At 38.9% G+C, this 12021-nt stretch overlaps 1 protein-coding gene across 2 annotated transcripts in view; it reads left to right on the top strand.

Annotated features, from left to right (window-relative positions):
• The window catches only part of GDA (guanine deaminase), a 227440-nt gene that overhangs the window by 187159 nt on the left and 28260 nt on the right, over window positions 1-12021 (top strand). For both annotated transcript variants that reach the window (XM_019650670.1, XM_019650669.1), the window contains 2 exons: window positions 4837-5008; window positions 11422-11509. In XM_019650670.1, the coding sequence (XP_019506215.1) occupies window positions 4837-5008; window positions 11422-11509 (260 nt within the window). The remainder of the gene's footprint in view (window positions 1-4836; window positions 5009-11421; window positions 11510-12021) is intronic.

The raw sequence follows: 12021 nt of genomic DNA, 5'->3' as shown, positions 1-12021 counted from the left end.
AGTGAGGCATTCACCTTGGGCACAGAATTTAAGGCTGGTGGGAGGGCAAAAATCTCAGTAATCAAGATAAATAATAGTTTAATGCAGTATTTTTAAAAATAAAAATTAACGTAAAAATCCACAATGAACAAGATGCCAGAATTTTAAATAAAGACAGGATGTTGTTGGTTTCACACCCTTGCTTTTTTGTGCAGCAAAACAGTTGTTTTCAAACATCTCGGGGCTCCCAGGCCCATGAGACCATCGCAAACCCTGCAGGGCAGGTTGGTGAGGGTTGACATTGGTGTGTGAGCAGACTGGGTAACTCAGACCTCTGTCAACAGTCTTATGTATTGATCGTATGGCTTTTATTAAGGTTTTCCACTTGGTTAGAAGATGGGTGGAAGTTTTGGTAAGTGTACATAGGGGCACAGACTGCTCTTTTCCTCTGGTTCGGATACAGCCTGGCCGCCACTGCAGGTTTGGAATGAAGCTGATGGTTTTCATCTGGGGGCAGTGGAGATTTTCTAAAGGAATTATGACTAAGTAAAGTGAAAAGAGGAAGGGGGAAAGAAAGAAGGAGAGCTTTTTTTTTTTAACCTTTTCTGCTTCAGCTTCCAAGCCCCATCTCTGCTTTGCCTACAGCTTAGTTTCTGATGGCTACGATTAAACGGTAAGTGAGGTCTTCAGCGGAGAACTGAGTTCTAATCGTGGCTGGATCACTAACAAACAGCACATCTGCAAATGAGCCTGGCAATCCCCGAGTTTCCTTTTGCTCTGTCTGTAAACTGAGTAGTTGGGCTCAGGGACTTCTCGTCTCATGGGCAGTTCTGACAGTCCACACTCTAGCACGTACTGGTATCTGTAATAAGTCCTGGACTAGAACCTTGAATGTGTGAATGTTTCTACTACTAAGCATTTCACAATGCTTCCTGTTTCGTTAGGAAGGGTTATTAGCTTCTCTGGATGAAAGTCACCTTTCTGATGCAGTAAACCCCTAGTGTGCTGTTGCTTCTGAACACTTTGCACCCTGAATTTTTTCCTTTACTTCATTTACCTCTGCTACCTTCAGAACATGCTTGGGTTTCCCCTACGTGGTAAACAAAGCGTGGCTTTCACTCCTCCCTACATTACCGGTCCAACTTTCAAATATTTTCAAAGGGAACCCTCCGTCTTTCTAGTACTTTCTCTAGCGTTTGTCTTTCACATTCATGCCTCTCTCCTCAACACCTAGGATAGTAATTAAACGGCACTAGAGACTCAGTAAATACTTACATAGTGAAGGACTGAATCCATGCAAACTCAATATCTCCCACGTCTTTGCTTAGAAATGAGAGCTCTCAGGGTCTTTCCTGAGGCCACGCATCCTTGCACTTTTTGTGTCTTGCACTTTTTGACACTAGTAACTGTCCTGTATTCCCTCCCTTCATTTCTGTCCTCGACACCTCTCTATCTTCCTGACAGTAACTCGGCCTAGATCAGACATTACTTTCTCTTCCTCAGTCTTACTCTTTAAACAAGGGGACTGCTCAAGGTTTAGTTTTGTTCTTTCTTCTACAGAAATCTCTGGCACCACCATTCCTAGGGGTACCTACCCAAAGACTATAAAATCTAAACCTCATCTTTAACTCTTCTGTGACATCCTATCCCACATTGCTGATTGCTTCTTAGAGACTTGGAGGTCGTACTTGGACACTAGACTTAATATGACATCCCTCTTCCCTCCACATGGACTTTCCTTCTAAATTCTCAGACTTTCTGTCATACGTTCAGCCTCACATGCTCAAAAACTGACTCTCTTTGACTCATTCCTCTCCTTTGCTTCCTAGAGCTAATGAAAGATCAAGTTCTTTCTCTTGATGTGAAAGAATATGAATTCTCTTGTATTCATCCTCATCCTTTCTGTTCCTAACACCATATTCTTTATTTAAAAAAATCCATTCTTGCGAGATTGAAGGGGGTCTTCCCACACATGCCTACCACCACCAGATCTTCTAAACCCAAGGTTTAATATGTCACAGTTCTGCCAAAGAAAATAGAAAACAAAGAAACAAACACCCTCATGATTCCCTTCCTCTTCACTACAGAATAACAAATACATGTTAATTCACTAAGTTGCACATTCAAAACTCTTTCAACGCCCCCCCTTTTGTTTTTAGGAAACATTTTTATGTAGTAAATGCATAGATCTTAGGTATATAATTTGATACATTTTGACAAATATATACCTATGTAACCTACAGACCAATCAAGATTTAAAATATTCCTGTCACCCTAGAAAGTTCCCTTGTGTCCCTTCCACTCAGTCTCCAGCCCTTCATAGGCAATTACTGTTTGACTTCTATCACATAGATTACTTCTGCCTACTTTTGAATGTCATATAAATGAATAACTCAGTGTGTACTCTCGTGTGTCCAGATTTTTCCATTCATCATCATGTTTTTGAGATGCATCCATATTGCTGTGTATAGCAGTGATTCATCCTTTTTCGTTGCTGAATAGTATTTCATGGCATCAATATATCACAGTTTTTTTTATCTACTTTCCTGTGGTATTTGGATTGTTTTCAATTTGAGGCTAGTACGAATAAAACTGCTATAAACATTTTTGTATAATCCTTTTTGAAAACATGTTTTATTTTACTTGGGTAAATTACTAGGTGTGAAATTGCTCACTAAAACCCTAATTTTTGACAAGATCTGCATATCTCTTTCCCTTCTCCTCCTCCTCCTCCTCCTCTTCCTCCCCCACCCCTTTCCTCCTTCCCTTTCCCCTCCTCTCCCTCACACACACACACACACACACACACACACACACACACACACACCCTCATTCACCCTTGATCTCCTCAATTAGATTATTGAGTTGTCTGGAAAGTCATGATGCATTTTTGAAATGAAAAACATTGAAAAAATACGTCATGACTTTTCTGACAACCCAGTATAATCTCTTTGAGGACAAGAACATGTCTTATTTCTCTTTGGACTCCCTATAAAGCTTGGCTGAGTTTCTTAAGCATATTAGCTACTTGGGAAATATTATTTGATTGAACAGTTTAACTACATGAAGAAGTCACGCTGCCATTCTGTTTTATGGTGGTGGAGACAGTAAAAGACCGAAGGACTGAAGTATCCTGGTGAGGTCGGTGACTAATAGCTGAGAGGACTCCGTATTTCATCCTTCCTCTCTGCATGCCCGCACATTGTAGTCCCACTGAACACTGCCTCCTTGCCATGCTCGTGGTTATCACTGCTCTTCATTTCTGGAGTGAATTAAAAGCTCTGTCACATGGAGGGTAGTAACCAAGAGCACCGAGTCTGCAGACAAACAACCTGGGTTTGAATCTAGGCTCCAGAGCTGACTAGATGAGTGAGTACTTGTTTCAAGCTATTTAAATTTCCTGAGCTTCGGTTTTACTCTTATGTAAGTGAGGATGACAATACTACTTTATAAGTTTGTTGTGAGCATAACATCATCATCACAACTAATATTTTTGGAGTGCTTTCCATCATTTAAATACTGTTTTTATACATGCTAACTCAGTCCTCACAACTGCCCTATGCATTTTATATTAGGGGAAACTGAGCCATAGAGAGGTTAACTAACATGTTGAATATCCCTCTGCTGGTTTATGGTGGGTCCTGAATTCAGAATCAGGCAGTCTGATTCGAGAATGTATATACCAAACCCCTATAATAATATAAATATAAATATAAATAAAATAAGATGGTTCCCATGGAATGCTGTGCCCAGTGTCCAGTACTTGTGCATCTTCAGTAAATATTACTTGCAGTCACCATCATCATTACCAACATTTTTTGCTCTTATTTTTTTAAAAAATAAAGCATTTATAGATACCCATGTCATTACTTGTTTTCCATTGAGGTGGCATAGAAAACTTGAACTCGAGTTTTGAATTTGAGTTCCTTATGTATATAAAAATGTAATTAATATTGACTCAGGTGGTGGTGGGGCATACTATCTTTTAACAAATATCTGGATGACATTGAACCCTTAATAGAGACCAGTGAATAGGAATAGACCATTAAAAAAGCTTTAAGTATCCGTTAGCATTGGGCTGCCTCAATTCTGTGGGTCGTGCCTCTGAAAACTCTTAAAAACAAATTTTTAGGACTTTCCGTTATGAACTCATAGAAATGTGAAAATTAACTGGCGGATCATTGTAACAGCAAGAATGATCAGAAGCACGTAGAGAATGGTTGTCATGCACGGCAGCTCTGTCTTCACTTAACCACTCACACCTCTCACAGTGACAGTCTTGTCTCCTCAGAGTGCCTGTCCCTAACCAGCCTCAGTGTCCTCTTGCTGCTTCTGTTTCAGAGCTCAGCCCCTACATCACAGGGAAAGGACTAGATTTCCCGTCGTCCGCCAAGGTCAAGATGATCATTGGGTCTAACATTGCCACCACTCTTACTTCTCATCTACAGTCATCCTAAGTAACTGCCGCGTAATTCCTCAGCACAGCTCTAGAAGATTTGAAGATCTCCTGTCTTACAACCCCCCAATTGTGAGAACAAAGTCATGGAATGAAAACATAGCTTCACTCCTGTCGTGTGCTATGACTGCCTTGCCTCTGCCCAACGCTGTGCTTTTTCCTTGCTTCATCGGCGGCAGTTAACCTCACTCCAGCCATTCCAACTTAGGAGCTGTAGCTGACTTAGCAGAGCTCCCTTTTCACTTCTTGATCTCTAAATAATAGGAGAATGTAGTCGTCTGATGGCATCCACTCTAAATCTATAAGGGGTGAACAATTAAATCATTGGTGAGAGAAAACATGATTTAAAAGATATGGAAAATGACTAAGAATGCTATTAAATTCTTTTCCTCCCCTCTTAGTGAGTTCTTCATGCCCGGGCTGGTGGATACACACATCCATGCGCCTCAGTATTTCTTTGCCGGGAGTAACGTAGACCTCCCTCTGCTGGAGTGGCTGACCACCTACACATTCCCTACAGAACACAGATTCAAGAGCACTGACTTTGCCGAGGAAGTGTACACCAAAGTTGTCGTAAGTATCCTGCGTGTGAGTATCGGTGTACTTGGTTTGGTCACCTGGAGAAACATTCATTTCTTTGGGCAATTTTTAAGTATAAAACACAGACAGTCCAGGCTACAATAGACTATAGAGATTTCTTTAGTTCTTTCCAGTGAGTTTGTGTCCATCTCACCAACACAGCTAGTCACCGGGAGAGAGAGAGAACTTGGGTCCAAAATCCCAAATCCCCAGGCTGGTGGGCTCTCGTGATGCTCTTTTCCTGTTTGTGTTTTACTTGACTAAATTTGGCTTTAATGCATATGTGTGTTCCCTTACTCCTGCCAATCCACAGTCCTGTTCTGGAGACCATATGGAATAGCTGTGAAACCTTTGGAAAGTTCTGCGACTCATCTTCCCCATCTGTAAAAAAATAGAGATAAGGATAATATCTATTTCATAGGATTGTTATGATAATTAAGCAAGTTAATATTTGTGAGGTTCTTAGAATAGTGCCTGACGCGTGGTAAGTGCCCTATGTGTTTGCTTTACAAAAATACCCAAGGAAATTCCCAATTTCAAATTACAGTTAGAAGGATGTAATGTTATTTTGGTAGCTTCGCAGGAAGGGGAAATAGAAAGGTCCCCTATTTCAGGGCATTTGGGAGTGTGATGAGCATTAACACCACTAGAGGGCACTATGGGGGCTAGTTCAGTCTTTGGACAGTGGATGTAGTGTGTGCCAACTCTTACGTTGAAGGCTCTGAAAATGTTCTTCCTTCCACTACCTCAAGAAATCAGTTCCTTCTTTCTACCCCAACCCTATGCCCAATCCACGCAGCAACCAGACACAGCTTCTGCAGTTGAGAATTAAAGCTGCAAATACCATCTTCGCTGACTACTACTTATCATTCAGCACACTTCATCTGAACATGCCTGCCTTTTTGTTGGGCCCATTGATGGTTTTTCTCCTAAAGTGAAGGCTATGTGATGATGACAATATTATAAGCCTTATATAGTGACCAGTCACCCTGCCAGGTTCCCTGGTCTTGCATTGTTCAAGCCTTGAAGAATAAAAGCAAGTGCTATCATTTATACACTTGCCTCACTTAATTATAAATTCAGTGTAATTGTGGATCTTACATATTTAGCATGCATCCACATAACACCAGAAAAACTGAGAAGGACTAAAGCTGTGTATGAAATGGCTGGTGCATTGTGTTAATGAGCTGTGTTAACCACACCAGATCTTTTTATCTTCAAATTTTATTTATACTTTGTATTATCTAAAAAGGGTTTGAGATATCTTAAAATTGCATAGTATCCAACAGAAGAAAATGAGTCATAAAATCACAGCAAAGGAAAAAAAGGGAGGAGGAAAAATAAAATAAAACCAAGAAGTAAACGTATGCCATGGGGGTCCACGCACTTGTTAGATTTGTCACAAATGTGGCTTTAATTGCCCACCTGCTGACCCAGAGAGGGAAATCAACTTTAAAATGTACACTGTGTGTATGATAAAAAAAAACATTTGTTAAGATAAAGCATATCTGTTCTTTCTACTGAAATGTAAGGAAATTAACCTGAGTATTTTGGTATAGTTACATGCTATGTTGTCAAAATCTATATTGTCAAAGTGCTGTATAGTATCAAAAAGCCCAGATATATCTTTTATGTTTTGAGAGAGTACCTAGAACTATGTATCCTTCAGGCCACACTCCATAAATAGCATTTCAAATCAGAGTTTAGTTAAGTATTATATACAAAATAGGTGTTATTCTTGACAAATATTTGCAGTGCACACATCCTATGTTTTTTATTATGAGCAGGCCCACACATTTGAAGAGCTGCATGAGCCAAGGGTATGGTTGACAGCTATTTCAGAAAGTTGAGATTTGCGAACTAGAGCCTGTCTCTAGACTGAAGACTACCCAGGGCAATGCAAGGGGGTACTAAGGCAGTACCCATGAATAGAACCAAGACATTTTTGTTTTTGATTTTCTCTCTCCGAAAATAGTCCTTGATCTGTATTTCAACATATGGGCAATCAAGACCCCAGAGTTTTGCACCACAGATTTTGGCAGTGCTAAGTCAACCTGCAAATAATTTAGAGTATACATTAGCAAATATCTCCTGAGATTATTAAGGAAAAATCCCAGTAAGTCAATCCTGGACTGTCTCCCTTTAAACACTGCAAGCTGGGTGAGAGGTTGCAGTTTTAAATTGGACTGGAATGAACTGAAAAGAGTAGAAAGTTCAGGAATCTGTATACGAATTTTTTCAGTTTTAATTGTTTCATTAAATGTATTGGGGTGATATTGGTTAATAAAATTATATAGGTTTCTAGTGTACAGTTTATCATACATCATCCGTATGTGTTACACAGATTACAGTCCGAGGACTGGAGAGTGGGATTCTTGGTGAATGTGCCGCGACACACTAGTTGTAAATATTCTCCTGCATAATAAGAACGAATATGCTCACTCCATGGGGGTGTCAGAGATTTGGCACATGACTAATTCCAAAGGTCTAAAGTCATTAAATGACAAGGTGGAAAGACAGGGAGTCAGACCACTCTTCCCCCTACTTCAGCTCATGGAAATGACCTAATCTGTGAAGAGACTGTTGGTTTACTGGTCTTGAAGCTCATTGTCAGCTTAAATTTGGATTCAAAATATTGAGCTCAAAAAGTTTGGCCTCAAAATCCTTTTTGTCAAGAATTGAAGGCTGAGGAAAGTTTGGGAAATCCAGCCAACAGTTTGATGCTGTTCCTGATAGATTTCATTGTAAATGGGAAAAATACAAAATTGTCATTAATGGAAGATCCCTTTGTAAATCTTATAAGAAAATAGGGTAGAATAGGGGCCTGGGGAACCCAAACATAGAACATCCAAAGAAGGAAAGTACACTTGCACCTTAGATGGCCTGTCTAGTAAGATTTTTAAGCCTAGCTCTTATTTTGTTTTCAATTACATAAGTCACACGCATGTAGCTGGCTCGTTAAATGGGCTGAACTCTGGGAACCAAAAGGAATAGCTTCAGGAGTCCTTTACTTCCTTTTTCCCCTCCTTTCCTTCTTCTGTTTCTTTTTTCTTTTTTTTTTTGGTTTTGTTTTCTCCTCTGTGGGCTCTCCCTGTAACTATAATTTGGGCAGATTCTTGAAATTTCTAGTCTTTCTAGTTTGTTGCAGTCCCATTTGAACTGCAATTTCTCATCCAGAAGAAACTTTTCCGGATGAGAAGCTTTGCTCCCATGACTCAGAGGATGGACCTGCTGTCGGTGTCCGCATTGCACTTCCATTGTCCTCGTTGCTAACTAGCAGAAATTTTCCATTTTGATTTCATCTTCAAGCCCAGATTTTAGAAGGGTGTTTAAAAGTTTGAGAACTTAAAGAATGTTCGATTATGCTTCTGGGGTTTTTAAAAATTATTTATTAGTTTCAGGTGTACAAAACAATGTAATGGTTATATACACTTTACCCCTCACAATGTGACAACCCCCCTCCCCCATCCATTTCCCCCTCCCACATCATACATATCTATTACAATTCCACTGACTCCACTCCCATACTACTCCACAGCCCGTCACTATATATATATATATATATTCAATTATAGTTGACGTACAGTATTATTCAGTGCTATGCTTCTGTTTTAATTTTGAGTTTCATTTTATTCCAGGTAGTAAATGTAACTTCTGTGATTATTTTTTGGGGGAATTAGTTATTTTATGACCTAACAAAAGGTAGATATTTCTGCACATTTTTTAAAAGGTTGTGTTTCCTCTGTCGATGTGACTTTTTTTATATCTCTATTGGATTAAGTTGTTAAAAGTGTTAGACAAGTCTTCTGTCATTGTCCCCTGTATTCTCCCATCTAACAAGACAAGAAACCTAGATGTCCTTCTCTTCTTTATGCTATAACCCTTCCCACTCCATGTTCTGTGTTATATTATCTGAGGTTTTAGTTTATTTTTTTCACCATCGACACTTAATTTAAAATACGTTTTAACTTTTAAATTTAATATTTTAAAATTAATTCCACTTTGTTATTTTTCAACATCTGCAATTAATTTAACACGGAACTTTACTTTTTCTTTTGCTATTTGGATTCCCTGTCTTCCTTTTGGATTCATTTTTCATTTTCTTGGACTATAGCCTCTGATAATCCTTTTTGATAAAGCAGGTGGTAAACATTCCAAATTCTTGAATTACCAAAAGTGGTTTTACTTTGTTCTGACTCTGGTGCCTCCTCTGGAGAAAGAATTCTATTTGAAAATATTTGTCTATAAGCATTCAATGTACTGATGTTAATCTGATTCCCATTCTGGCTAATTTGCTGGCCTTCATGATTTTCTCTTCATTCTCGATGTTCTGAAATTTCACTTAGAGATCTGATTTTTCAGTTCATCCTCTTGAATATGTAGTTCATTCGATATGAGAACTCCTGCCGTTCTTCCATTCTGAGAAATTTATTTCTCTCTCTTTCCTTTGAGTATATTCTTCCCTCCAATCTACTCTTTTTTTTTTGGTAACTCCTATTAGAAAAATGTGGAAAGTTCCATATATACTTCTGTATTACATTCTTAAAGAATGCTGTGGCCCAATTTTGCAAGTCATTAATTCACTCTTACTGTTATAATAGCCTCTTCCTCTTTCAAGGATTATAATGCCTTATCCTATTCATCTAAGGATGCTAATTTTAGTTCATTTTATGTCACTTGTTGCTTAGTAATTCTGCTCCCTCAGGTGTTCATTCAATAAATATTTACTGAGCCCACCCTAGGATCTGGGCATTTTCATAGTTGCCAGAGATTGAATTCAATGTCTCTGTGGTGGTATTAGCTTTTCTCCTGGACTTGTGATTCTGAGAGCAAGTTCATCCTTGTCCATAGCTGACTGGCTCTAATCATCTTCTATCAACAACCAGGTGTATTTTATTTCATGTGCAAAGTGTCTTAAAATTTGAAAATATTGACGTAAAAATCCAGATTTTCAAATTCTCTGGACATCTGGGACTCACTGACACCACTGGGCTTTCATTTGCTTTTTTTGGCAATTGGCTGTGGTAAAGTAGAGGCTGCTGTCTGACATAGGGCATGATCTTCTCCATTATTTACATTTTAAAGTTTGTTTTTGTTTTTCCTCCTGAGGGATTCCCTTTTAATTTATCTACAACCCTTCTATTGACTTCCAAATTTCACTTGTAAACTTTTTACTTTTGTAGAGCGCTTGTTCTTGATTTTCATAGCATTCTGTTCTTGTTTTGTGGCTGTGATAGCTTCTTTTATTTTTTTGAGAATGTTCATCATAGTTTTTGTTTTTCAATTGTGTTTTCTTCTGACCCTACAGGTTGCCTGTTTCTTCTAAGATTTTTTCCAGACTTTTTCTTCTCCCTTTTCCTTTTCATAGCAGATCTCCTCCAGTTTCTGTTGAACCTTGAGCATACATTCATGTGTAAGAGTGATGCTCTGAGTTGCCAGTTGGAAGGTCTAGGTGGGGGCGGTAGCACTTGTTGACTGGTGAACTTCATCACAGGATGAACAGTGATGCAGTGAACAGCCTTTTCATTTCTCCACATGTCATTGTGAAGACATATTTCTTCTAGAGCCACTCATCTTCCCTAGGAAAGAGTCCTTCTGTCCTGCCAGGAGTGGTGGGAATAGTACATGTGTCATTCTGGGCATGATGACAGGGGGCCCTGGAGGTGAGACAGATTTTCTTTTAAACCACTTACTTTCAGCCCATGCCTCATCTTGTCCTTTGAGGCTTGTATCCTTTAACTACTCTCCAGTTTCTACAAAGAGTAAATCCTTCTTGTAAGGAACAGGTTAGGGGTGGTTGGCTGAGCCCATTCCTGGTTAACAGCCACATGCTTCTCTCTCTCTCTAAGTTGCTTTCAGGTTCTCGTCCATATTCTTTGTCTTCCAAGAAGATGTTGAAATGTTTCTTCTATTCATGTCTCTTCTCATGTTCTTCTTGTTGGTTAATAAATTTTGTACTCCTTTACTGTTATTTTAGTGGAAATTTGCTAAGGAAGAGAGATAGACACATGTGACCAATTTGCCAGGTTGAACTAGAAATCTGGCTGAATAAATTTACCCTGTTATAGATAGAAAAATCTCATTTATTCACTCACCCCCCAGATGCAATAAAGTTTGCATATTCTTAAACAAACTTAAAACATAAGGAATTAATTGGTATCAACGTTTTATGAATTCTGCAACACAGAGCTGTATGAATCGAGGATATCAAAAGTATCAACTTCTCTAGCTCACACTTTTGGGATATCAATACTTTTGCCATTTGCCTTAACTGTATTTCATATCAAGATGGCATACCTTGAAATAAAAACATTTTAAAATTGAAAACGAGAATTCTGTTTTCATCTTTCTATGCCATGTGACATTCTGGGCACACGTGATTCGGTGTTTTTGTGATTTATTTTTAGCGGAGAACACTAAAGAATGGAACAACCACAGCTTGTTACTTTGGAACAATTCACACTGACTCATCTCTGCTCCTTGCGGAAATTACAGGTGAGGAGATGAAAGCGTGATGTAGGGCACATCAAGCAAAGCCAGCCAGACCATGTCTGGCGGGGGCTTATACTTGTGGGCAGTCCTGCTTTGTAATTGGTAGAATCTGAGCATGGCATTTCTTGCAAGAAATTAGGTGTCTGTGAATTACTGTGGCCCTTGAATGTGTTTTACTGTTTAAGTAATTTGATTATTTACTTATGGTTTTTGGTTTCAGCATAATCTGTATGAGTTTGAATTTTGTGTATTAATTTAGGGCTTTGGGGAGCAGATTTATTAATTCTAGTGATGGCAACAGTTTATTATTATTCAACAGACATATCTTGGCTGTCGGTCAGCCTCAGGGCACTGTGCTAGATGCTAGGAATACAATGAAACAGAACACATCACTGCCCTTGAGGAGCCAGACAGGACTAGTTGATTAATAACTATGCACATTGATTAATAACGTTAGGAACAGCTATAGTGCTCTTACTAAGATGTCTGGTATCGTGTAAAGCGCTCTACAGGGA

Source organism: Hipposideros armiger, unplaced genomic scaffold (genome assembly GCF_001890085.2).
Source record: "Hipposideros armiger isolate ML-2016 unplaced genomic scaffold, ASM189008v1 scaffold_144, whole genome shotgun sequence".
NCBI lineage: Eukaryota > Metazoa > Chordata > Mammalia > Chiroptera > Hipposideridae > Hipposideros > Hipposideros armiger.
This window is presented reverse-complemented; position numbering and strand designations above follow the sequence as displayed.